This window comes from Bubalus kerabau, chromosome 6, assembly GCF_029407905.1.
Source record: "Bubalus kerabau isolate K-KA32 ecotype Philippines breed swamp buffalo chromosome 6, PCC_UOA_SB_1v2, whole genome shotgun sequence".
In the NCBI taxonomy this organism is placed as follows: domain Eukaryota; kingdom Metazoa; phylum Chordata; class Mammalia; order Artiodactyla; family Bovidae; genus Bubalus; species Bubalus kerabau.
In genome coordinates, this window is record NC_073629.1 from 89,971,720 (window position 1) to 89,998,003 (window position 26,284).

The 26,284-nt window shown below is 37.8% G+C and overlaps 2 protein-coding genes across 14 annotated transcripts in view; one reads left to right on the top strand and one right to left on the bottom strand.

Annotated features, from left to right (window-relative positions):
- FYB2 (FYN binding protein 2) overlaps positions 1–23,318 on the top strand; it is a 132,941-nt gene extending 109,623 nt beyond the window's left edge. For 4 of the 11 annotated variants that reach the window (XM_055585763.1, XM_055585764.1, XM_055585770.1 and 1 more), the window contains 5 exons: positions 5,783–5,866; positions 8,297–8,378; positions 11,823–11,979; positions 12,085–12,118; positions 12,257–12,600. In XM_055585763.1, coding sequence (XP_055441738.1) covers positions 5,783–5,866; positions 8,297–8,378; positions 11,823–11,979; positions 12,085–12,118; positions 12,257–12,380 — 481 coding nt within the window. In that variant the 3' untranslated portion in view covers positions 12,381–12,600. Of the gene's footprint in view, positions 1–2,018; positions 2,098–5,782; positions 5,867–8,296; positions 8,379–9,081; positions 9,142–11,822; positions 11,980–12,084; positions 12,119–12,256; positions 12,601–12,672; positions 13,126–17,183; positions 17,203–22,814 lie in introns of those variants that run through there. The other 7 variants (XM_055585767.1, XM_055585768.1, XM_055585765.1 and 4 more) reach the window with 7 other exon arrangements.
- An 849-nt stretch (positions 23,319–24,167) lies between these two features.
- Positions 24,168–26,284, bottom strand: part of PRKAA2 (protein kinase AMP-activated catalytic subunit alpha 2) — a 69,810-nt gene continuing 67,693 nt past the window's right edge. For all 3 annotated transcript variants that reach the window (XM_055585774.1, XM_055585775.1, XM_055585776.1), the window contains exon 9: positions 24,168–25,825. In XM_055585774.1, coding sequence (XP_055441749.1) covers positions 25,587–25,825 — 239 coding nt within the window. In that variant the 3' untranslated portion in view covers positions 24,168–25,586. The remainder of the gene's footprint in view (positions 25,826–26,284) is intronic.

Here is a 26,284-nt window from a genome sequence, read left to right on the forward strand (position 1 = left end):
TTTAGGGCATCCGGAAAGCCTGTGCCAAGCTGAAGCAAGCAAGGATAGGAAGCATTTTGTCAGTTGGAGACTGGGGATTTAGAGAGAGAAGTGGGGATGATTTGCTGTGGGAGAGAGGAGGGCAGCTGTGTACATGGAAGATGTGTGTTTGGGAAGCTTCACTGGACCATGCGGCACGTGATCAGGAAAGTGGTGTCATGAGCAGGAAATGTTAACTTGGCAGGAGATGGAGGAGAGCCCTGGAATATAAAATTGGAGTAGTAAGAAAACAAAATGTGGCCACACTTTTTGGTGGAAAGACTTCTTATTAAAAGTGAACATTTTGAAAGGTTTTTTGATTGGTGAAAGAAACAAACTTGGAATAATGCCACCACAGACTGAGTGGGAATTGCCCTTTCACAGGTACCATTCTTATGAGCCAAGAATGTGGTGTTTAAAAGTTTATATTGAGGGAATAACATGTAATATAGTTTGAAATAGAGGTATAATACCTTATGAAGAACAGCATTTTATAATTGATACCATTGTGAATGGGGTGAAATTATTAAAGGAATGACTTTGGTAAAGCTTTTATACACAGGCAAAATGTATTCATTACGTTTCTACATAGTGATCTACTTTTAGCATGTAATTTGTAGACCTCAAGACTTTCAACAAAAAACAGAAGTCCATCCTTACCAAAAAAAAAAAAAAAGAGGCAGAGACACAGAGGTTAGGTTATTTGCCCAAGTTCATGTAGCCAATAAGGATTCAAATCCTGGCAACTGGGCTCCCAATCCATTCTCTTCACTGCAACACTAAGCTAATTTCCTAGTGATACTTTATCTTGATCTTTCATGATCTTTATCTTGATCTTTCTTTTAGTTAGTATTTCCCTGGTATACATTTTTAATCCTTTTTCTGATTTCCATATTCTTGTCCACTGTGTCTTGTATAAATATAGCTGAATTGGCTTTTTTAAAAAATCTAATATAATGACCTGTCTTAACTCCTACCTTGCCCTTGACGTAAAGTTTAATATTCTGAAATATCATGGTGCTGATAGCATTTTCCTCAGGACAGACTTGTCTTCTGTGCTTGCATATTGCTTACTGCTCGGTCTAGTTTCAATTTGTTTGCTGGGGGTTATTAGAATATAGTATCCAGGACTTAATACAAGGGCAAAGTATAGCAATTTGTTAAAAACAAACAAACACAAACAACCTTTATCCAGGACCTAGTAGGTTTGTATTGGGAGAGCCCTATTTATAGAAAATTCTTTTGCCCAACTGCCAAATAGGGCTTCCCAGGGGGCTCAGTAGGTAAAGAATCCTCCTGCTGCAGGAGACACTGGTTTAATCCCTGGATTGGGAAGATCCCCTGAAGGAGGGCATGGCAACCCACCCCAGTATTCTTGCCTAGAGAATTCCATGGGCAGAGGAGTCTGGCGGGTTGGAGTCCGTGGGTTCACAAGGAGTCAGACATGACTGAGTGACTAACACTTTCTTTGCTGAATAAGGGAGTCCAGAACTATGGGCAAGAGGACAAAATAATTAGAGCCACACTTTAGGAAGAGTAACTCGACCTAGACCCTTCTGCAGAAAGCTTTAGAGGGAAGGTTGGATGCAAAATATTTGTTAGAATATTATTAAAGTTGCTCAGATGAAAAAGTGATCAAAATGTGTTCTGAGATGGTGATAAAAATGAAGATATTTTATGATTAAATGATACTTACCAAGTCACTTAAGCCTGTTGAAACCTGACCAATTTCTATTTCATGTGATGGAGCATATCTTCTGTAGTATGGCCTCAATGAATCAATTATTAAAGACATTTGTAGCAGATGGAACACTGATGGAAAACAGCACAATTTGGGATGAGAAGGGAGATGGAAGATGATATCTGAGTTCTTGTAAGCTTGGATAGTTTGTATGTCGTGTCCTGGTAGGTATTAGGTTGAAGAGATGCCTAAATAACTCTGAATTAAATTGTTGCTAGATAATCCAGACCTCTTCTTTTCATCTCCTTTTGTTCACTAGAATTTCTCCCAAAGAGTCACCAAGGAAAGGAAGAAGAGGGGGATCTTAAAAAGGACACTGGAACAGCTTCTACAATCTGGTACTAGTGGGGCCTATGGCATGTCATCGTCTCTGAATCTTAGTTTCTTAACCTATGATATGACAAAAAAGCAATCCTTGTCCTGTCAAATTCATTAAGCTCTCTAACTAGATCCCTATAAAAGCTAAAACAAGTTGCAGAGAGGCAAAGAGTTGACCATAATGGTCACATGGCTAGCAGGGGTAAAAAGTGTTATGACTTTTCCAAAAGAACAATATGGTACTATGTATCTACAATGCCCAAACCCTTTCTATAATTCTGCTACAAGCAATTAGCTCTAGTAAAAAATAAAGGAAACATTAAAATTATATATAAAATGTCTATCTCAGGGCTGTATATAAAAAGAAATGTTTAATACAACCCAAATTCACTAGGAATATTAGGCAACATGACCACTTAAGTGTATATAAAATAGTTTCCAGTGACATGGGTAAATGCTTTCACTATAATTGAAAAATAGCAGAATGCAAAATTATATATACAGTTTTGATCACAATTCAGTTTCTAAAAGTGCTTAGAAATGTTTAGAAGGAAATTTGGACCTTTGAGAGGTCAGATTATGTTTGTCTCTTATAGTTCTGCTTCCAGTTTTTTAAATACTCAGGATACAGTGCTTCATAATTAGTAAAGGAAATAAACTGTTCAGTAGGCATTTGCTTTGCCTATTCCCTGCCTACATAGTTATGCTGTTGCTGCTAAGTCGCTTCAGTTGTGTCTGACTGTGCGACCCCATAGACGGCAGCCCACCAGGCTCCGCTGTCCCTGGGGTTCTCCAGGCAAGAACACTGGAGTGGGTTGCCATTTCCTTCTCCAATGCATGAAAGTGAGAAGTGAAAGTGAAGTTGCCTAGTCGTGTCTGACTCTTAGCTACCCCATGGACTGCAGCCTACCAGACTCCTCCATCCATGGGATTTTCCAGGCAAGAGTACTGGAGTGGGTTGCCATTGCCTTCTCTCACATAGCTATAGCTCCTTCCTAACAAGTCCATGCATGAATTCTCACTGAACACTTTCTCTTTGCCTAGCATTGTGATAAGCTTGTGGTAGATACATCTGGAATTCTTGTCTGGATCGCATCTTTTGTGAACCTAAAATGGAGAGATAAATGAGTAAACATCAGACAGGTAGAAAAGTAATTGCTGAGCTCCTTGTTATAGACTCCAAAGGCAATGAACGTTGAGCAAAGAGTGATGGGAGATCCCTAGGCAAGTCCTGGAAAACCTTTTATACAAGATCCCTAAGCAAGTTCTTGAAAGCCTTGACTAAGCTGCATCTTTCTATTTTATTGAACTCTAGTTGACTACAATATTGTGTTAGTTTCAAGTGTATAGCACAGTGATCCAGTTTATTTTTTTCTGATTATGTCCCATTTCAGGGTATTATATGGAATATAATTTCCTATGCTATACAGTATGTCCTGTTGCTTATCTGTTTTATGTATAGTACTCTATCTGTTAATCTCATATTCCTAGGCTGCATCTTTAATGCTGGTTAGATGCTGCATCCTTGATATTCTGTTAGACACCTGGACCATAATCTGAAGGGAATGGCGACACAGTGTCACTAAGAACTTGTAAAATTCCTCTGACAGAGCATCCTTGCAGTTCTAATTTACCCACTGAAGAGTTACTGTGTTCTGATGTGCAGACACCACATACATACAAATGGTCGACAGAGGAAGGGTTAGTTTTGCTCACATGAATGATGAACATATAAATTGTCAACATCTGCTGGATCATTGAAAAAGCAAGTTTCAGAAAAACATCTGTTTCTGCTTTATTGACTACACCAAAGACTTTGACTGTGTGGATCACAATAAACTGTGGAAAATTCTGAAGGAGATGGGAATAACAGACCCCCTGATCTGCCTCTTGAGAAATCTGTATGCAGGTCAGGAAGCAACAGTGAGAACTGGACATGGAACAACAGACTGGTTCCAAATAGGAAAAGGAATATGTCAAGGCTACATACTGTCACCCTACTTATTTAACTTATATGCAGAGTACATCATGAGAAATGCTGGGCTGGATGAAGCACAAGCTGGGATCAAGATTGCTGGGAGAAATATCAATAACCTCAGAGATGCAGATGACACCACCCTTATAGCAGAAAGTGAAGAAGAACTAAAGAACCTCTTGATGAAGGTGAAAGAGGAGTGTGAGAACGTTGGCTTAAAGCTCAATGTTCAGAAAACTAAGATCATGTCATCCAGTCCTATCACTTCGTGGCATACAGATGGGGAAACAGTGGCAGACTTTATTGTTTTGGGCTCCAAAATCACTGCAGATGGTGATTACAGCCATGAAATTAAAATATGCTTACTTCTTGGCAGGAAAGTTATGACCAACCTAGAAAGCATATTAAAAAGCAGAAACAGTACTTTTCCAACAAAGGTCCATCTAGTCAAGGCTATGGTTCTTCCAGTAATCATGTATGGATGTGAGAGTTGGACTATAAAGAAAGGTGAGCGCCAAAGAATTGATGCTTTTGAACTGTGGTGTTGGAGAAGACTCTTGAGAGTCCCTTGGACAGCAAGGAGATCCAACCAGTCCATCCTGAAGGAGATCAGTCCTGAGTATTCATTGGAAGGACTGATGTTGAAGCTGAAACTCCACTATTTTGGCCACCTGATGCAAAGAGCTGACTCATTGGAAAAGACCCTGATGCTGGGAAAGATTGAAGGCAGGAGAAGTAGGGGATCACAGAGGATGAGATGGTTGGATGGCATCACTGACTCAATGGACATGAGTTTGGGTAAATTCCAAAAGTTGGTGATGGACAGGGAGGCCTGGCGTGCTACAGTCCATGGGGTCCCAAAGAGTCGGACACGACTTGAGTGACTGAACTGAACAAGTGAAGAAACATTTTGAAGCAGCAGGCATGATCAAAGACTGTAGACTTCGTTGTCAAGCACACTTGGATACAAAGCCACTAGGTTCAAAGTACTGTTTCTGTGACCATGATAAGTTATGAAGATCATCTATTTCCCACTTTGTAAAACGTTATGAAATACTGATTGTTGCAATGCTTCCTATAAAAAACACATTAGTTAAGATATGTAAAATGCCAAGCATAAGACTTGACACACAGGTGTTCAAAAATATTGTTTCTTCTGTAACACACTCTCCACTCTTTGCATCCTTTTCTGCTAAACACATCCTTTTCTGTCTCATAGTGAGGGTCCATTTTATCATTCATGTTCTATAGGTGAAGAAACTAAGGCTCAGAAAGGAGAGAGAGTATGATTATAAACAAGTTGATCTCTTGCTTTTGGCTTCAAATTTGCTTTTTTTTAAATTTTATATTGGAGTACAGTTGATTCACAATGTGTTAGTTTTGGGTGTATAGCAAAGCAATATGGTATATCTACTATTTTTCAGATTCTGGCTTCAAATTTGGATTGCCACAGATCAGACATTAGCAAGCTATGGCCTGGGAGCCAGATATGGCCACCACTTGTTTTCGTGAATACAGTAACAACAGCAATGTCAAATTGTTATGATAGATAGCATGGCTTGCAAAGCATAAGATATTTACTCTCTGGCCTTGCCATAGATTATCAAAACATACTTCTAGATGACTTTCTAATTTTTTTGGTAAAACACAATTGCCCAAAAAGTATTGATGGTTCCATGAAGACTTTAGTTCAATCTTAATTTACTTGCACAAAATATTTTTCTTCTCAGTGATGAACTTAAAGGAAAATCTTGGAAGCTGAAGTTTTTGACATTGAAAGAAAAAAAGAAAAAAGGTGCTCAAGAATCAGAAAGGTAAGCACACAAGTGCACTCACACTACAGCTTTTCTGTTGCAGTTTATACCTCTTACTGGCTGTGTGATCTTGTCAGGTTATTAAACTTGATATTTGGATTCCTCATCTACTGAATGAAAATATTAACATCTATATTACAGTACAACATAGAGGATTAAAAGAGAAAGAGAATATGAAAATGTGAAGTGTTACACACATTTATCATTCCTGCTTTTGGTAGATAGGGAGCAAGAAAAGAATTCTAGCCATCATTTTTTTTATCAAAGGATGAAAAATTTCCCGTCTTCCTCTAGGCTGTAGGAACCTTTTCCCTGTAAGAATGAACTTAAATAATATACCATTTAGAACTTGAATGATGCCTTGAGAAGAGAAACTGGGTATCATATAGCAAGGCTGATTTCCCTAACATATTGATACAATATAATTCTAGTGATCACTACATTAGTGTTAGAAATAAAACAATGTTTTATTGACTCAAGATCTATCCTTTATTCATGTGATTCAAACTCCTAGGTGGCTGTGGGGGGAGGTGATTTTTTTTTACTATCCCTGATGGTGACTTACTGCTCTGTGCTTCAGTCTTCTCAGTTGCTGGGATCTAGGGCAGGAGCTGAGGCACTTTAACTAATGTCTTGGGGAAATCCTTGTCTAAACAGTCACTGGGCTGAAAACACTGTATGGTCTGTCTGCTCTGGGATATCTGTCTAGAAAAGTCCTAGAGGGGCACCCCAGAAGAAATCAGACATCAATCTATACCAAATTTAAACTCAGAGGATGGCATAGGGTGAGGATGGTCCTTCTCTAAGTTTTTAAGTTTAGACTTGATGTAATTTACTTTTCCCAAGTTGGAAAGATGTATTCAAAACTACAAAAGCATCTTTCTACCTTAAACATCACACTTATACTTTTGCATTTTATTGTTCAGTCACTCAATCGTGTCCAACTTGTTGCAACACCATGGACTGCAGCACACCAGGCCTCTCCATCCTTCACCATTCCCCAGAGTTTGCTGAAACTCATGCCCATTGAGTCAGTGATGCTGTCCAACCATCTCATCCTCTGTCATCCACTTCTCCTCCTGCCCTCAGTCCTTCCGAGCATCAGGGTCTTTTCCAATAAGTCTGCTCTTCACATCAGGTGGCCAAAGGATTGGAGCTTCAGCTTCAGCATCAGTCCTTCCAATGAATATTCAGGGTTGATTTCCTTTAGGATTTACTGGTTTGATCTCCTTGCTGTCCAAGGGGACTCTTAACCATCATCTCCAGCACCACACTTTGAAACCATTGATTCATCAGTGCTTGGCCTTCGTTATGGTCCAACTCTCACATCCGTTACACCACTATTGGAAAAACCATAGCTTTGACTATATGGACCTTTGTTGCAAAGTGATGTCTCTGCTTTTTAATACGCTGTCTAGGTCTGTCATCGCTTTTCTTCCAAGGAGCAAGCATCTTTTAATTTTGCATGGCATAGCAAAACAAAATTCCAAGAAATGAAATATCAGTGAAATTTTTTACTTTCCCCATCTCCTGCCAAAAAAAAGCTTTCCTCAGTCCATGGGATTCTCCAGGCAAGAATGCTAGAGTGGGTTGCCTTTTCCTACTCCAGGGGATCTTCCCGACCCAGGGATCGAACCCACATACCCTATGTCTCCTGCACTGCAGGCAGATTCTTTACCCTCTGAGCCTTTGGGGAAACCCACTATTTTAATGACTATACATATATCGTTTTAGGAAACAATCTTCAAGTGCTTTATTTCTTACAACAAACTGATATTATAGTTGTTTTCTTCAACTGAGTAATTTGAAAATGCAATACTGAGTTTAACATTATTCCTGTATATTGATGTATCAATTTCTATGCATTCTTTGTTCCTTTTCAAATGATTTTTTACCATAACTTACTCTACCAATAAGTAAGGATTACTTTTTTAGTGTAATTTTAGTGCAACCCTTTTATTATCCCTTTATTAATCAGGATGATGGCCAGTTCTCAGAGAAGTTTGAGGGCAGTTTCCTGGTATAAAGGCATGGAAATGACAGCCCACCTTCTAAGATGTTCCATGTAGACTTTGAATGTTATATGCAAAGGACAGCTGGAAAGGGGGGTTGGGCCGGATTATAAAATACCCTGTGTACAACACAATGGGACCTGACTTTATCTTACAGTAGAGGCAGCAGAGACAGACAGGAAGGCTTTAAGAAGGAGAGTGATATGATCAATTAAATTTTAGAAAGATGACTCTGGAGGCAGGTATGCAGATGGATTTGAGAAAGAAGAGGCAACAATAAGATGGTATAAAATTATACACAGGATTATACCTGAATTTATCCTGGAGTAGAATGAGTTTATAGCTTTGGAAGCTTAAAGAGTTTTTTTTATATATAGTAACACTTAACCCTACCTGCACCTTTCTTGCCATCTTCTAGGAGTTTCTTCAAAACCAAGAAGCAAAATTTACAAAAGGACAGGATGAAAAGAGAAGAAAGACTTTTTAGAGAAAGATTCAAGGTATGTTCTTCTCTGAAGGTAAGCATTAACAGAGGAACTAAAAAAATATTTTTTTAAATTCTGTTAAGTGTGGTGCACATCTGTCTCTCTGGAACTGTCATGATCTTTGATTAAACATGTGATAGGTTAATTTTTCCCCATATATTTCTGTATTATCATGCCTTTGTACATGCTATTTCCTCCACCTGGAAAAACTGCTAAGTTGTTCTTTAAGACTCTGTTCAAATGTCATTTACTCTTCCTTAACTCCTTGAGCCAAAGTGTGTGTGTGTGTGTGTGTGTGTGTGTGTGTGTGTGTGTGTAGTCTGAACTAAAGTCTTGACTCCCTTTTAAAGGACAGATTTTTGTCTTTTCCAAGTTCCCCCTTAGCTCCCAACATAAAAGTGGATACACTGAATGATTAAACAACTCTGTCATTGAGTCCATGGAGCATTGTTCTGTAATTTCAAGGTTCAGACACTCCTCCCTTTTGATTTCATGTACTATCACAGTGAGAATTATTAAGAAACATATATTGAATACCTCCCACATACCAGACACTGGATTGAGAGAGAGTTATATAAAGCTCTTCATGTCATGACCTTCGTCTTTCTGGTTTTATTTCTTGCCATTTTCCACTTTGCACTTGGCAACACATTGTGCATCCCTCTGTTTCTCGAGTGAACATCCACCGCATCTTTGTCCCGCTATTTCCTTCCTCTAGACATTGACCTGATCCCTTCCACTGTCCGGTGTACCCTTGCTGCTTCTCCATCTGACTAGCACCTGTTCATCTGTGATGACCTAGTTCAGGCATCTCCTCTGGGAACTCCTACTTGCTGGTGAAAGAAATTACTCTTCCTCTGCTGCTGCTGCTGCTGCTGAGTCGCTCCAGTCGTGTCCAACTCTGTGTGACCCCAGAGACGGCAGCCCACCAGGCTCCCCCGTCCCTGGGATTCTCCAGGCAAGAACACTGGAGTGGGTTGCCATTTCCTTCTCCAATGCATGAAAGTAAAAAGTGAAAGTGAAGGTGCTCAGTCGTGTCCGACTCCTAGCGACCTCATGGACTGCAGCCTACCAGGCTCCTCCGTCCATGGGATTTTCCAGGCAAGAGTACTGGAGTGGGGTGCCATTGCCTTCTCCAACTCTTCCTCTACAATACTTTATACCTGAGCAAACCTCTAGCTTATCACAAAACATTAGCATTATTGCAATACATGTTCATCAGTTAAACTTTGAATTCCTAGAGGACAGGGGTTATATTATGTATCATGTCCATGTAGTGAGTGTAATAGTAGTACCTAATACTGTATAAAAATGTTTTTGGACTCAACTTAGGAATAAACACAAATTCTTCTTAATCATTAATACGTTCTGCTTGAACCAAGCTAATTTAGGTTACTAGATCTATAAATTGTAATATGAAATTACTTACTGTAAACCATGATGTTCTTTGAATAGTTGAAAAACGAGTGTGTAACAATTACTTGTTGAAAGGACCCTATGTTCCATCTAGTACTTTTATTCACCACTATATTTCTGACGCTCTCATAGGCAGCAGAAATTCCCATTCTCTTGAGTCCATTCTTCCCAATCACCTGTGGTGAGTCTCCTTGATATATCATTAAAAAAACTATACAGTTTCAATAATTTTTACTCATCTCAAATCACACCCAACAAAAATATTGGGTGCTTCATTTGTGTCAGGCATTGAGGGTGCAAGGATGGATAAAATTGCTTCCCATTTTTATTTTATGAAACAATATGTTGATTAAATGTCATCATGGGGTACATACAAAGTGCAGTTAAAACAGTAAATTATACATGGCAGTCATGAAAGCCTTCATGAATAGTGCTTAAGAGAAAAAAAAGCATTTCAGGCAGAGAAAACAGCAAGCGCAATGGCATGGAAATATGGAAGGTACACAGTGCATTCAGAATTATCATATAGCTTGATGAAGCTTCAATGAAGGGAAAAGAAAGAGGGGGGGATGGGGAATGATGTTGTGCAAAGGACCCTAAATGTCAAACTAAGAAATCTGGGTTTGAATGAAGAGTTTTTATAATTTTAAGAAATCAGATTTGCATTTTAAGAAATCATTGTGAACAGTGGTCTGGGAAAGGTAAGATCAGTTAGGAAGCTATTACTCTGTTAGGCAAAAGAAAAACCTGTCTTGTGGATTAGATTGCATTTGGTACCCATCATAATTCATCATCCAAATCCAGGATACTTCTGAGGGGAAGGAGGCACACTTAATCATAGTAAGTATTTATAACTAGCGACATTAAATATAAACAGAGACTATCCTGAGTAAAGGAAGATGTGTGGCTACTCTAATTTAGTGAAGTAGACATCTGCAAGTATAAGCTACATATTCTAGAACTTTTTCCAATAAGTGGATTTCAATACATTAAAAGGTGGTGTACCTGTACATGGACAGGTTGGCTAGTTAATAACACAGGAAAAACAAACAAACAAACAAACTCTCCTAAGGCCATTAATCGAATCCCTCAGTTGTTCCACAAGTGTTTGTCTTTAACCACAAAAGGATAGCGGGACCTGCTCCCACACACCATTCCTAAAGTGAAAGTCGCTCAGTTGTGTCTGACTCTTTGCGACCCCATGGACTTAGTCCATGGAATTCTTCAGGCCAGAATACTGGATTGGGTAGCCTTTCCCTTCTCCAGGGGATCTTCCCAACTCAGGGATCGAACCCAGGTCTCCCATGTTGGAGGCTGATTCTTTACCAGCAGAGCCACAAGGGAAGCCCAAGAACACTGCAGTGGGTAGCCTATCCCTTCTGCAGGGTATCTTCCAGACCCAGGAATCAAACCAGGGTCTCCTGCATTGCAGGCGGATTCTTTACCAACTGAGCTATCAGGGAAACACACCATTCCTACCTCTTTAAAATATGTGTGCTGCAGCTATTAGTACATGTATGCAAGAATATATGAGCCCACTAGAGAGGAAGGGTGGAAAGAGTGCCATCTAGAAATGCAATATATATAGGAACATTATAAACTCTAAAGCCCTACACTACACAAAGAGGTTTTCTGTTTCCCTTTTTTTGTAACTTGTCCTTTCCTGGGTTTACTGATTGGCTTCATTACTAGAACAATTAATATACCATTCACAATACTTAATTTACACCAATGTTACCACCTTCTCTCCTCCTATAATTCCTTCTAACTACAATTCAATAATGGGTATGAAAACATTTTGAAAATATGATCTTACCAAACAAATGTAAAGGTTGTGATAATAAATAAATTTACTATTATTTCTTTAAATAACCTTTCTTTCCCTAAATATCTTGCTATTTTCTTTTTCCTTAGACATTAGTTAACAGATATCTGGCCTCTTGAGTTTATTTTGAGGTTACCATAGTATGTCTTCCATTAATGTTATAATGAAAAAGAATAAATCTATGCAAACATATTCTGATTACTAATTTTTTCTTTCAGTATGACAAAGAGATTACTGTCATCAACACAGCAGTGGTGTGTTCCAATAATTCAAGAAATGGAATATCTGACTTGCCAATAACCCCTGGAGAAGAACTGGATGTCATTGATATCACTGAAGAAAATCTAGTGATATGCCGCAATTCTGAAGGCAAATGTAAGTTACTAGGTTATTGCCCGTAAGATTTCAATCACTGCTTTTGAAAAAAACTCAAAAGCATTATAACTTTCAGATTAGTAATAGTGATTTTTATTTCTATAGATGGATATGTGCTAATTGAACATCTAGATTTCAAGTAAGTGGTTTGACTTTATACTATAAATCAAACTCTGAATACTTAATACATTACTGTGTACATGAGTCTCAAGGAAAGACTACTGCATATATGTACTTCAGGAAAAGTTTGTAAATATGCAATGCTCTATTCTATAAGGAGGACTTCCCTGGTGGCTCAGATGGTAAAGAATCTGCCTGCAATGTGGGAGATCCAGGTTCAATCCCTGTCAGGAAGATCCCCTGCAGAAGGAAATGGCAACCCACTCCAGTATTCTTACTAGAGAATCCCATGGACAGAGGAGCCTGGCAGGCTACAACAATCCATGGGGTCACAAAGAGTCAGACACAACTGAGCAACTAATTCTTTCTTTCTTCTATAAAGATTACTTGGAAGAGTAATTTTTTTGTCTGCCACTCCTGAGTATGTTATCAGACTTCTCTATAGAGCATATTTGTAAACATTTTAAAGGAGTATAAGAATATTAAACTGAATAAGAAATCCTCCCCAAATCTCTTACTCTTCCATGGGCCTGTATTTCAAAGTGTTTGTTTATTTCTCCTTTTTTCCCTCAGGCAACAAGTCTGATCACCTTAGAGAGATCAAGATCAAATGGTATGGTCTGCTCAAGTGTGAACTAGTTCTAAGGTCTCAGCCCTGCTTTACATTAGTTTATGTTGCCAGCATGAGACGGTGGAATCTGTGGAAATTTTCGTTAACAACTTAGAAGAGAAAAATCCTCCACATTTAGATGTTGGTTTTACTACTAAACAGTTATCTTTCGATGTCTATTTCAGTATGTATTTCACTGCTGGCTCAAAATGTGAAACAGTGTGTGTTGGCATTTGAGCACTTGTTTAATGAGCCATGTCCAAAGTTAGAAATCACACCTTATGGCACCTAGTCAGTTGTGCAGATGGTTAGTTTGCTTCTAATGCTTCTAATATTAGTACACGAGTGTTTATAATTTCAAGAAGATGTGCATTTAAATTGGGTGTAATTTAATTCTGAAAAGTAAATAGTGTAACCAACATCTTTCAAATACTCCAATTTCAGGTATAATCCTAAAGCAAGAGGACATTTCTACATTGATTTTTATCATAAAACTAAAAATCTAACAAATGTTGCCAAAAATTGGTTTCACTGGGCATAGGATGCTGAAAAGTAGTTTTTTCCTAAATTCACCCAACATTTTGAGAATTGCCTAAATATGTTTAAACATTTAAATTATACACTGTATCAGTTTAAAATAACCATTTTTTACTTTAGACAACAGGATATTATTTTGTTTATGACTTAATATCTATTAAAATAATTTATAAGTATTTTTACTTACAGAGAGTAAAAATAAGCTGAGCTGTAAATAACATTCTATTTTTCAAATGATGTACACGGCATGTTAGGCAGGGTGACTCTGACCTTCAAGGGCATGATCCATGCCCTTATGACACTATTTTTTAAGCTTCTAGGTTCTTTTATCTTTTTTTTCTTGTTCCAAATGGCAGTGCCAAGAAAGGCCAAGCTTATTCCAGATGAAAAGTATCAAAAATATTCATAGGGCTTAGAGAGGAAAATAGGTGTAGAGATTATTACAAATAATAGTTATAACAACATATAGGTGACACTGAAACTTGGTGTTTAAATAATATATTTGCTGGACAAGACACAGAGAGGTCGATGCTCTCCCTGGTGACCAGGAAGAAATTCAAAGTAGAAGGAGTCTAGTCTATCCGGTAGGAAGTAGCAAGAGCTGAAATGGGGTAAGCCAGGGCTAGAATGTAACAGAGGTCACTTGGACTTTTTCCTGTAGAGAGCAGGAACCATCCAGCGGTCTTAAGCAGGAAGACAATACCAGATGTCTAGAGAGAAAAGGGAAAAAAAATCACGGCAATATGGGTGACTGATTATGGATGACAGATAAGAACGAGGAGAGACTAGTCATCTTTGCAATATTCAAGGCAAAAGAGCACTAGACCTTAATTTAAGACAGCCACAATAGAAGTATATACAGTACAGGAGCCCCATTAGAGGGAGAGGTAAGAGAGAAACAGAATTGAGACGTGATGATGAAATTTCTTTTTTTGGGAGATGAGATTAAGGCTGACACTAAATACTGGGAATATATTTGTGCTTGCACCCCCATAACCCCCCCCAAATGAAATTTACTACTCTGAGAGGCAGGGCAGCCAGGCAACTGCAGCCCTCTCCCACACTGTGGGCACTGTAGGAGACTAGGACAGGTGTGGCCCAAGCTTAGTGAGAGGGAGTGCAAGGCTGTGCTGAGCAGAGACCATTCATGCAATAATCCTATACAAAAGAGGACCAAAACCTACGTATCACTCTTGCCACCTCACCAAAACATGACCTTAGATCCTAGGGTGACAGTGGGAGCTCGATTTCACCTGACACATCTCTGTCCCATTCATGTTCTGTCTCGTGGCATGGCCTTGTATTCTGAGTCCATGACTTAGCTCTGAGTCTCTTATTTCCTCATCAGTAAAGCAGCACTAATAGCACTCACCTTGTCCACTTCTCAGCATTGTTGTCAGGCTGTAATGTAATAATATACATAAATAAGTGTCCTAAAACCCTTAACACAAAATACTGTATAAGTGTGGTTATTTTAGTACCTGGCCTTTTGTGAAGTTGGAAGATGCTGAACACAAAAACAGGTTTTTGAAATTAAGACTTGAAAGAATGGCTAGGATATCTCGACCTCTTAAATTCAGAAAATCATCTGTAAGGGAGATTAAGGCAAAAAGGCTGGTGTGTACATCACTGCATAAACCCTGTGGGTGTGATATGGCCTCGTAACCAATCCAAGGTGGCCTTAGGTGCATCAGGCCATCTGCTCTATTTCCTAAGCAGCGCAGCCACTTCCGATGGCCCCCAGGGCTACCAGAAATATTGTTAGGGGAAAACTGTCATCGTTACTCCCCAGAGAAGGAAATGACAACCCACTACAGTATTCTTGCCTGGGAAATCCCATGTATAGAGAGGAGCATGGTAGGCTGCAGTCCATGGGATAGCAAAAGAGTCACTACAATTTAGTAAGAAATCTTTTATGCTAGTAAATCTACTAGCCAAGAAAAGAGGATAAAAATCATATAATGAAAAAGAAGCATGTTGGTTTCAGTGAATTCTGTTAAAATTGGATGATACTAAGATGCAGAATACATCGTGAGAAACGCTGGGCTGGAAGAAGCACAAGCTGGAATCAAGATTGCCGGGAGAAATATCAATAACCTCAGATATGCAGATGACACCACCCTTATGGCAGAAAGTGAAGAGGAACTAAAAAGCCTCTTGATGAAAGTGAAAGAGGAGAGTGAAAAAGTTGGCTTTAAGCTCAACATTCAGAAAACTAAGATCATGGCATCTGGTCCCATCACTTCATGGGCAATAGATGGGGAAACAGTGGCAGACTTTGTTTTTTTGGGCTCCAAAATCACTGCAGATGGTGACTGCAGCCATGAAATTAAAAGACTCTTACTCCTTGGAAGGAAAGTTATGACCAACCTAGATAGCATATTCAAAAGCAGAGACATTACTTTGCCAACAAAGGTTGGCAAGGCTATGGTTTTTCCAGTGGTCATGTATGGATGTGAGAGTTGAACTGTGAAGAAAGCTGAGCACCGAAGAATCGATACTTTTGAACTGTGGTGTTGGAGAAGACTCTTGAGAGTCCCTTGGACTGCAAGGAGATCCAACCAGTCCCTTCTGGAGATCAGCCCTGGGTGTTCTTTGGAAGGACTGATGCTGAAGCTGAAACTCCAGTACTTTGGCCACCTCATGCGAAGAGTTGACTCATTGGAAAAGACTCTGATGCTGGGAGGGATTGGGGGCAGGAGGAGAAGGGGACGACAGAGGATGAGATGGCTGGATGGCATCACCAACTCGATGGATGTGAGTCTGAGTGAACTCCGGGAGTTGGTGATGGACAGGGAGGCCTAGCATGCTGCGATTCATGGGGTCGCAAAGAGTCGGACACGACTGAGCAACTGAACTGAAGATGTTAATAAAATAATCCAAGCTTAAAAAAAAAAGAATGGCTAGGATATAAGATTTTTACATAAAAATACTTAACAGGTTTTTGAAACAACACTTTTCTATGTTTTTAAAGTATAAACCATTTGGTCTAATATAAACAAATACCTAATAACTACTGATATGGAATACATTTTTAGGAAAAACATTCCACCTACATCAAAGTAGTTATTTCTATTTCATGATCAGCCACATTCTTCCATTCTTTAAATCACAGTGTGTGAAGTTCAGTTTCAATGCTATTAATCTACAAAGTCCCTTAATGCAAACATTATAATTTCTGTGATGTTTCAAGCAGATGTCATCTGTCTCCTAGAAACCCTAATCTAGCAAAACATTTCAATGGAAAGACTGAGTTTCTATTTAACTTTTTAATTTTGTATCAAAAGATATCATTAGAGATGACAACACTCTGTCAGAGAAAAAGACAGTTTGCAAAGGGACCTGAACCTAACAGAGGTTAACGATACCCTCATTCATGTATAGGCCAGGCCAGCAGCAACCTGCTAACACGCACCGACAGAGCTGTCCCTTCCTCCTTTCCAGTACCTCTGACACACCTGGTCTTCCAAGCCGCAATAGCATTCTCTCCAGCAGGGCCTCTCCCACATATGTTCACAGCTTTTAAAACATAGGATTCTAGAGGGAAGAAGAGGAAGAGAAAAAAGTCAATACATAAAGACAAATTGCTAAGAAGTGGTTGTTTCTGGGTCACAGGGGTAAGACTTCAGGGTTTCAACAGTTTTGACACTGATGGCCGCTGAGAATAGAGAACAAGCAATGCAGATGTGGTCCTATGTGCTTATGATGGTCACCTCCCGTATACTTTCTGAAAAACATTCAAGTTGAGATTTATAAGAGTTCTATTTTCTTTATCCAAAATTTGAAGAGAACATGTTTGTTTTTGTTACTGAATACCTTTTCCCTTTATTTCCTAAAGTGTAAAGGTAATAGATGCTTATTGTAGGAAATCAGAAAAGTACAGACGTTTGAGGAAGCAAATAGAAATCTTATAAATCTCAACTTGGATGTTTTTCAGAAAGTATATGGGAGGTGACCATCATAAGCACATAGGACCACATCTACATTGTTCTCTATTCTCAGCAGCCTGCAGTCTAAAACTCTGCTGAAAGCCTGAAGTCGTCTAGGCCTTTGCCTTCCTCTCCTATGATAAGCAGAATTTTGGCTTCAGTGATCTTCTTATCCTGGCTTTAATACCTATAAATATGTTATGCGACTTGGGAAAAAGGAACTTTTTACATGAAATTAAGTTTGCTTACCAGTTGACCTTAAAATAGGGCGATTATTCAAGTGAGCCCTATTTAATAGCATGGACCCTGACGACCAGAACAATCAGCCAGTCAGAGATGTAGTGAAGAAGAGGCAGGAAATGTCTGAAGCATGAGCCCTCTGTTACTCGCTTTGAGGATGAAAGGGGCCATGGACCAGGCAATGATGCTGGTCTCTAGAAACTGCAAGTGATTCCCAGTGAAGAGCCAGAAGGGAAACGGGCCTGCAGTCCCATAGCAGTATGGAACTGAATTCACCACCAACTTGAATAAGCCTTGAAACAGATTCTGCCCAGAGCTTTTCCCTACTGCTGCTGTGGCTGTCAGCCTGTGCTGACTTGACACGGAAACCCCAGCTAAGCCCGCCAAACTTCTGACTTACAGACTGTAAGATAATAAACCTGTGTGATGTCACCAAGTTTATAGTAACTTCTTATGGCAGTAAGAGGACACTCATACAGTGGCTGAAGTTAGAGACTACAGTGCACGAGGAAGACCAAGTGGGCAGGTGGGATGGGGTCTCCAAGGGCTCAGAGGCCACCAAGTTCTACAACAGCTTTGTCTGCAACTGTTAATTGACATGCAGAGTATCAGTGACTGAACAGAAACAGAAGAGCTTTCAAATTAACCAGAGACTTTAATTTGATTTTGTGAAAAAAGCTTGGAAGCAATCATTTCTCTTTTGTGTGTGTTACCTGTGAGCTTGTACAGTGCAAATATTAACTAGGGAGAACCTGTAACTATGAAATGCTGTGTAATTTAAGAGGACACCCATAGCACACAGTTGCTGGAAGACAGATCCTTCCACTGATCATTTAACATTCACAAAAGAAAAAAATATATATATATAACAAAACTGAAATTTGCATCTATGGTTATTAAAACACAAAAGCACTAAGAGTCTGGTCTTTTTTTTTTTTTTTCCATTTTTTAAATGAATTATAAAACATGATCCCAATTTTAACACTTTAAAAAATTATCTTACTAGATATGTAATCAAGTGCTTTGATGGGTAAATATATCAGCCTATGGAACTTTTTTTCCCAAAGATGTTCTTGAAATTTTTTTGAACAATATCCAATCTTATATTTTCTTATGATTGTCATGGACACAACAACCTAATGGCTGTCAACTTTCAGTTTTGTTTGTTGCACTCCAAAGTCCCTGTCTATTTAAGCATATATGATATAGAATACAAGCATTCTTCCTAAAACAGTATTAAAGATTACTATGCTCAGAGTTCACAGTTCTATAACAATTTTACATTAAACACTCAAAACATTGTACAACCATAGATATTTGTGAGTAGTCTTGAGAAAAAGCTGTAATTTGGTATGTTAAGGCATCTTCAGCCAACATATTAAGAAGTTCTGAATATCTCTTGCAACAAAAGACAAATTTAATATTTGAATATTTGATATTTTCAAGAAATTTCAAAAGTCACTTAAAAATAAGAATACCATAATTTGTGAAATTGTGTTCCTAAACATTCTTCTACATTCTTACCACATAACTTACCTAAAATCAAGATACTCATCCTATCACTATCAAAGATATCTATTAAAAAAAAAGGGATTTACATTAAATATGATGATAAACCCTGTATTTAAACAAGGGCCTGCACACAGTTTCTCACACATATCTGTGAGGTAGGTTATACCCATATTTTATAGATGAAAACATTAAATGAGGTTAAATGACCAGCTGCTGCCACAGCATCCAAACTGAGAATCAGATTCCAAATTAGATTTTGTTCTTTGCTCTGCATTATTTCTTTCCTTTACAAACTTTTTAAAGGGGTGAAATATAAAGATTGCTATTCATTGCTTTCATTTTAAAGCCATGAGAAGGCAGCCAAACTTTTACCAAGGTGACTTAAAAAGTGAAGCGACGTAAACAGACACGCCTGGTGAACACTTCCGACAGTGACAGTGAGGTCTGGCCAAAGGAACCGGCGACAACAGGCGAAAACAAACAATGCGACTGTGGAGGGACAGACAAGCAAAAATGAGGGGAATTGGGAAAAACGCAGCTTAAATAAGTTTTTAACTAAGTATTATTCCTACAATTTAAGAGAGAAGGCACAATTAATTAAGGTGTTTTGCTTTTTTAGTGGGATCTATTTCTCTTTTCCACATTAGGAAACCATTACCTGTCTAGAAAAATGGTTTTTCTTTGTAACAAAATTTAAAAAGGACTTTTACTTGTGAAAAGTGCAAGCTTAAATTAACAGCAAAAAATTAACTGTGCAGTTCTCCTTGGGTAGAATGTTCCTATTCCTTCCTTGAAATTATAAATCAACACAAAGTAGCAAACCTTGAATTAAAAAATTCACACTGTATGAACCTTGTCAAAATTCTATCGATGTTTAAAAGTGTTGTCATGCTAGCATGTCCTATAAACACTTCACTTTTTCCTCCAAAGAGCTTCCTACGCTAGGATTTCCTTAATTGCACTTTTTCAAATGTAACTTAAATTTACATACCCTGTTTGTCCAGATAAAATCATGAGCTACTTCCATAACATCTGGACTGCTTTATATATAAACGTAGTTACAGAAAGTCACATAGACAACCATGGCTGCAAACGCATTGCTGTGCAACGCTGGCAGTAAACACTGACTCGCAACATTAATACAGTCCCACAATCTGCTCACTTCTAGACCCAGCCTGATTCTTATCAGGTTATGGCTGAAAAAGCGGAATTAAAACTTAATCTAGTCTACACTGTGGGTCCTGTTCTTCATGTTATTACTGTTCAGTGGCATCAAATGCATTATAATTGTATATGGAAAAGACTGGTAAGGATGCCAGCAACTTGTGTAAATAAGATATACTCTTAAGAGCTCAAACATAAATTACATTTCAAATTTCTGTAAGATCTGGAAGAATCTGTATGAAGTTGATAATACTTGGTAGTTTGTGAACAGAAATATAGTCTATGAGAATAGTATCATCTAATATGCATATGAAATGAAAAATTACCAATTTGTATATGAAATTTAGATAAGCCTAATTTAGATTAATAGTAAAAAATTATGATAATTTAAGATAGGATTTGGGGCTGGTTTTACTTTTTTAAAAAGCACTGTGCTATAAGAATCACATAAATAAAGGAAGAATCATGGCCTAAAAAGTTTCTTCAGTAGTTTTAAGCACCCTCAATAACTTAGAAGTACTTAATAAAAATCAATATAATCATAAATACATCTAGTTAGTACAATAACTCATTCAAATAAACTAAAAAATATTAAGACTACTTCATGTCACTCTAAGACTTGAAAGCAATGCTTCTGTGTTTTTTATTTAACTACTAAGATGTTTCAGTGATTCAGACTGTTTCCCCCAAGGGAAGGGAGCACATAAAGTGATCATCATTGAACATTATATGGCATTAAAGCTTGTGAAAAGCTTTCTGGTCCTGCTTTCTCATTTGGAAAATCATTAACACACAAGGTGATTGTAATGTATTAAATAAGTTAATAGATATGGAGGGTCTCTGGATCTAAAGTGACATGAAAGTCAGTCAGTCGTGTCCAACTCTTTGCGACCCCATGGACTATACTGTCCATGAAATTCTCCAGGCCAGAATACTGGAGTGGGTAGCCTTTTCCTTCTCCAGGGGATCTTCCCAATCCAGGGATCGAACCCAGGTCTCCTGCATTGCAGGCGGATTCTTTATCAGCTGAGCCACAATCACCATTAAAATGTATGGAACACTTCCATCACTCCAAATTTGTCATCTTTTGCTTTATGGAAAGTACACATACATGATATTAATATTTTAACATATTTGGTTTTCTGGATGATTTTCTCATTTATATTCCAGGGGGGGCAGCTGTGTTTAGAAAAACATTCAAGTATGTGTCTTCAAAACACCAAGCCAAGCAAATATAGATCATTCACATCAGTATACAATCTCTCAGCATGTAAAAAGTGAACGCTAATACAAATCATATGAAAAGGCAGAGAAGAGACAATTTTAAAGCTCAAAGGTAATCCAGAGGTCTTTTAAGCTATCCCTTCCACGTCAGAGGTTATAAAAATGAGGCCCAACACAGGATGTGACTTACAAACAAATTGCACAGATCCCTCATCCAGAATTTTAGAGTCTCTGAGATCTATTATTTTTAAAAAGTACATTCTCTATTTAAAAAGTCACAGAGTGACAAAAGTATCAGGTAAAGAAATGCCAAACTGAAAATGTGGAGGTCTTTTAAAAAGAAATAAAAACAGACAAAACTGTGAATATGTCTAGCATTTAGATACCTAGATTTCACAGTCATTAACAAGATTTTAAATTATTAATCAGTGAAGAGACAAAGATGAAATGCCTATGGCAGGCAGATTCCAAGATCATTTAGTTTATAAAATCAAAGGTACATTGCTTAGATTAATTCAATAAAATGTACATTTTCAGATAAATCCAAATAGTCAAAGAATCTGTAACAGTTGTCTATGATTATTTTCTCAATTATGTCTTATCTAATATAAAAATCAATTTGTATTCCCTGAGTACAAACTGGCTAGGGAATAAGAGAAAGCAAGCCCAGGATTATGTAACTGTCATAGGAAACCTATTTGCAGAAAGGAAAGGGGAGACCTGTCTGCACTACATATAGCCAATTGCCTGACATGGAATACTGTTACTTCCGAATAATTTAGGCTCCTGGATTCTCTTTACGGCTAGCAAGTATCAAGGAATGCAAACACCAGAGATTACAAGTGTTTTAAAAGTCTGTTGATCAAAACAAAAGCCCAGCTTGTAATAGTCTTGCCTCCCACCCTACATATGTAATTTGGGATGTTGTTTGTTCCTTCATTGAAGAATAACCGGAATTAGATCTAAATTTGGTGTCTTCTTATAAGTGTTCAGAAATGTTCACTTGTATTACACTTTCTGAAAGAAGGAATCAAAGCTATTGACTCATTACCCATTGAGCCAAAGCATTAGTCACTAGTCTCTTACACCATTTTCAGAAGTAATCTTATTTAAGGTTTTTCAGTTATCCATTCAACACAAAAAAGAATAAATTTTGCTCTCCACAAAATACCAAACCTGATTAAGACAATCAAAGTGCTATGAAATAAGTTGTAGGCATGCAAAATTCCACTAACCCATTGTTCACTCAAGATGAATATGTATACAGGTTAAAATAATTCTGATTTTGAATCAGATTCTCTCCAACAACTGATAAGAGCAAATGAAATCTTAGTTTTATTTTTATCTACCTAATTATGGCAACCTGGTAAATAATTTCCTTAAAATCATACTTTCTGAATATGCTTTTCCCCCCAGGGTATAGTAAGTTTAAAACAATGTTTAAATTAATTTGGACAAAGCAAGATTAAAAAAATTTAAATGATTTTCTTTTTCCACAGAAGAACTGGTCAAAGTCTTTAATGGTCACATCCTTTGTTACCTTCAAGCAGGAGAGCAACATGTTTCATTTATCAGACTTGCTCAATGAAACCCCCTTTCTGCAGAGCATCTCACAGAATGCAGTTTCAGAAATGCCGTTCTAGAACCACTATGGACTCCATTTCCATGATATAGCTAAGACTTTATCTGTAGCCTAATAATAGAGTTCTCCTTCAAAATCATAACATGAAGAAAGTGTTCCTAACCCCGGTCTGTCTACCACATACCACATCCACACTCATCCAGGTTACAAGACTGAACTATGGGAATTTAGCAACTGATTCTTTCCCTCGCCCTGCATGAACAGCAAAGAGACTCCTATGAAAATGTTCTAGACCTATTACGCTGGACTGAGCCTCCTGTAATCTTCTCTCTGCAGACCAATGTATTACACTATCTACATTCACAGAAGAGCTGTCTCTAAAAACTTCAGCACACAAGAACCCAAACTGTGACCCTTGGTTCTCTGAAAACACATAGCTATCGAAATGTAAATAATAAATACTGGCAAGATTGAAAAAATAGTAAATACTTTTTTAACTTTAAAAAACATGATAACCATATAAAGCAATTTTAATATGTTTCTAACATCTGATTCATTAAACTAAGGAAGTTAAAATGCCACTGGATTCCTTCCTACTATTTCTCTGCCTTCAAAATTATTAGGGATTTTGTCTGGGAGTAAGGAGTCAGATTAATTTATTTTGAAGGTCATCCCATTAACAGGTAAATATTATGAGGTGGCCCTGTGTTTTCCAAAAGAGGTATTTACACATTTGTTGGGGCCAAAATTTTGCCAGATGTATATATACATCAAGATTAATGCAGCAGGACTGCTTATCCCTATAAAAATATAGACAAAAAAGTTTATTTTGATGCCACTAGATGGCAATATTTCAAAGGTTTAAAAAAACACCTTAACTGCAACCCCACTCTTTCTCAAATTGCCAAACAAGGATTCCTTGTATTTTGATATTAAGTCATACTTAAAAGTTATGTAATACCATTTTTTAAAGTTCTGCTAAACAATATTATGTGACACACTGCAAACTCCTGACTCAAAACTCTTTAAAGACAGACATACTTGTCTTTCCCAAACCCAAGAGAAATTTGGTTTAACATTCTCATTTGCTTCTTGGTAGAAAACACATTTTTTTTGGCAAAGAAAGAGAAACCTGTCAAGGAAGTGTTCACTTTTTGTTTTCAAGAGCTTAATCACTTAATCATTTCTAGGGTAAGTCAGGTGAATGAGACTGTTAATTACAACATATTGAACAAGACAAATAAATACAAATTAGATAAATTACACATAATTTAAAAATTAAATATTTTTTACTAAAACAATATAATCAATGGGCTATTATCTACCCTGCTTTTTATATAGGGTTTTTTTTTTTTTAAGCCTGAAAAAAACTTGCACAAAGCCAAAAACAAAAGTTTGGTTTTCCTTTAAAAGCACTGGTATACAAATACATATATGTATATATGTAAACAACATATATATTTATTCAAGAGAGAATTTTTTTGAATGTTTAAGGCTTCCCTGCCCTAACAGGTTCAACAGTGAAGGTCACAAGCCTACCAAGCTTTGGAAGTACACAAAAGCCCTTAGGGCCAGAACCGTGTTTCAAATTGGATGGCTAGCAACCAAGATGAAGAACAAAGAAAGAACCAGAAAAGATTTCAAAACTAAGCCCATCAGCCACTAAAGATCAAACAATAAACAAAGACAAAGGCAATTAGGGGAGGTGAGGGAGTGGGGTGACTACAATAGCAAACTTCTGATGAGTAATTGGCATTACAGGATGCAAAAGGACAGGCACACACACACTCCTCACCACCACACACAGGAGACCAAAGATAAGAGTTCTCTCTAAGGGACTGCTGACATTTTGCTTTGTTTCATTTAACTATTTTATCATGCTCGGTGGAGTACAAAAATAAATACAGTGAAAAAGAACTTGAGAAAGGTAGATTTTGAAGGCATGTTGTAAAATGATACAAGTTTATGAAAAAGACAAAAGTTGTAATTCCAGATGTTCCAGTACTGAGTAGAACCTTGAAGGCTCTTATATATGTTATTCAGGAAAATCTCAAGATAAAGCCTCTGGTTGGTTATAGCTGTTTTGAAGGAACCTGGAAATGACCATTACCTGTCTCAGGACCACAGCCCTTCTGTTGAACACTGGGCAATATCTGCAGAAACTGCTAGAATTTGGTTCTAAAATTTGGGGGAGGGGGATCTGGCTCTTAAGATTTCAACATTTAAATACTATCTTACTAATATATATGTTATTTTTAAATCTTGTGCATAAACACAGCTTAAAACCTGCTGAAATTTAGGAAGCAAACTGGATTTACCTACACTAAACAGTAAAGCAAGATGTTGCCAAACTACCTGTTGACTGAGATGGTTCACCAGTAAAGGTATATTAATCATCTGTAGTGAATCCACAATTTTAGGTTAACAATAATCATCAGTGTTCACATATTAAAGATACTGCCTATGTGAATTTATAATAGGCGAAACAGAATTACAGATGTCTACAGTAAATAAGATGTCAGACTTTTTCTTTTCAGTAAATTTCAATGGTACTGTGTCCCCTGAAGACAGTCACGGCTCTCAACCAGTACTTCAGAATATGTGATATCCATAAGTAAAATAATAATTTAAAGAATATATCTGATTTTCACAGTGCAATAACAGAAAGAAAAAAGCTAGGGAAAGATCATCAGCGTGCTAAAGTAGTGATCAGACTGGCACACATTTCAAAAAAATCCATGGTGTGACTGCCCAGGCGAGGTGAGACAGAGGACGACATGCTTCCGGTCAAAGAGCCCGTGAGAGAGCCAGAGAGTGAATGGCCCTCCGCAGTTACAGAATCCAAACTGGACCGTGGTCTGTGTAAGCCAGCAGCAGAACAGGACCGCTGAGGTGTTGAGGAACCAGACCTCTGCTCCACCACCTCATCTGAAATGGACCAAAGAAGAGCAATTTACATGAACAGTGTACTCGCCCCAGCCCTTCCTATGAAGGTATCTTATTCAGAATATTAAGTGAACACATCTGCGCTAGGGCATCCTGGGAGCCAATGTCGTGTTGCAGGGTTTTAGGAGTAGGGGTGGCAAAACCTTTTCCCTGCCACAACTGTGAAGGACATCACTATCCAACTGTAACACTGCCACACAGTCAAAATGTGATGACTGAATCCTTCTCAACATACTGTTTGACAGCAACCTTGAAGTCCGAGTTTCCTGATACCCTTTTATCTGAAGAAAGCACACCTTTGGAGGATTATTTTCTTGCAGTGTATAAACAACAACAAAAAATAATTAAGATAAAAACAGAAATTACAATTGCTCTGATTCTTCAGAGCACACTGCAATTGCCTGGCGGAAGGGGCAAAGGAAATCTTGTTAAAAATGCTGA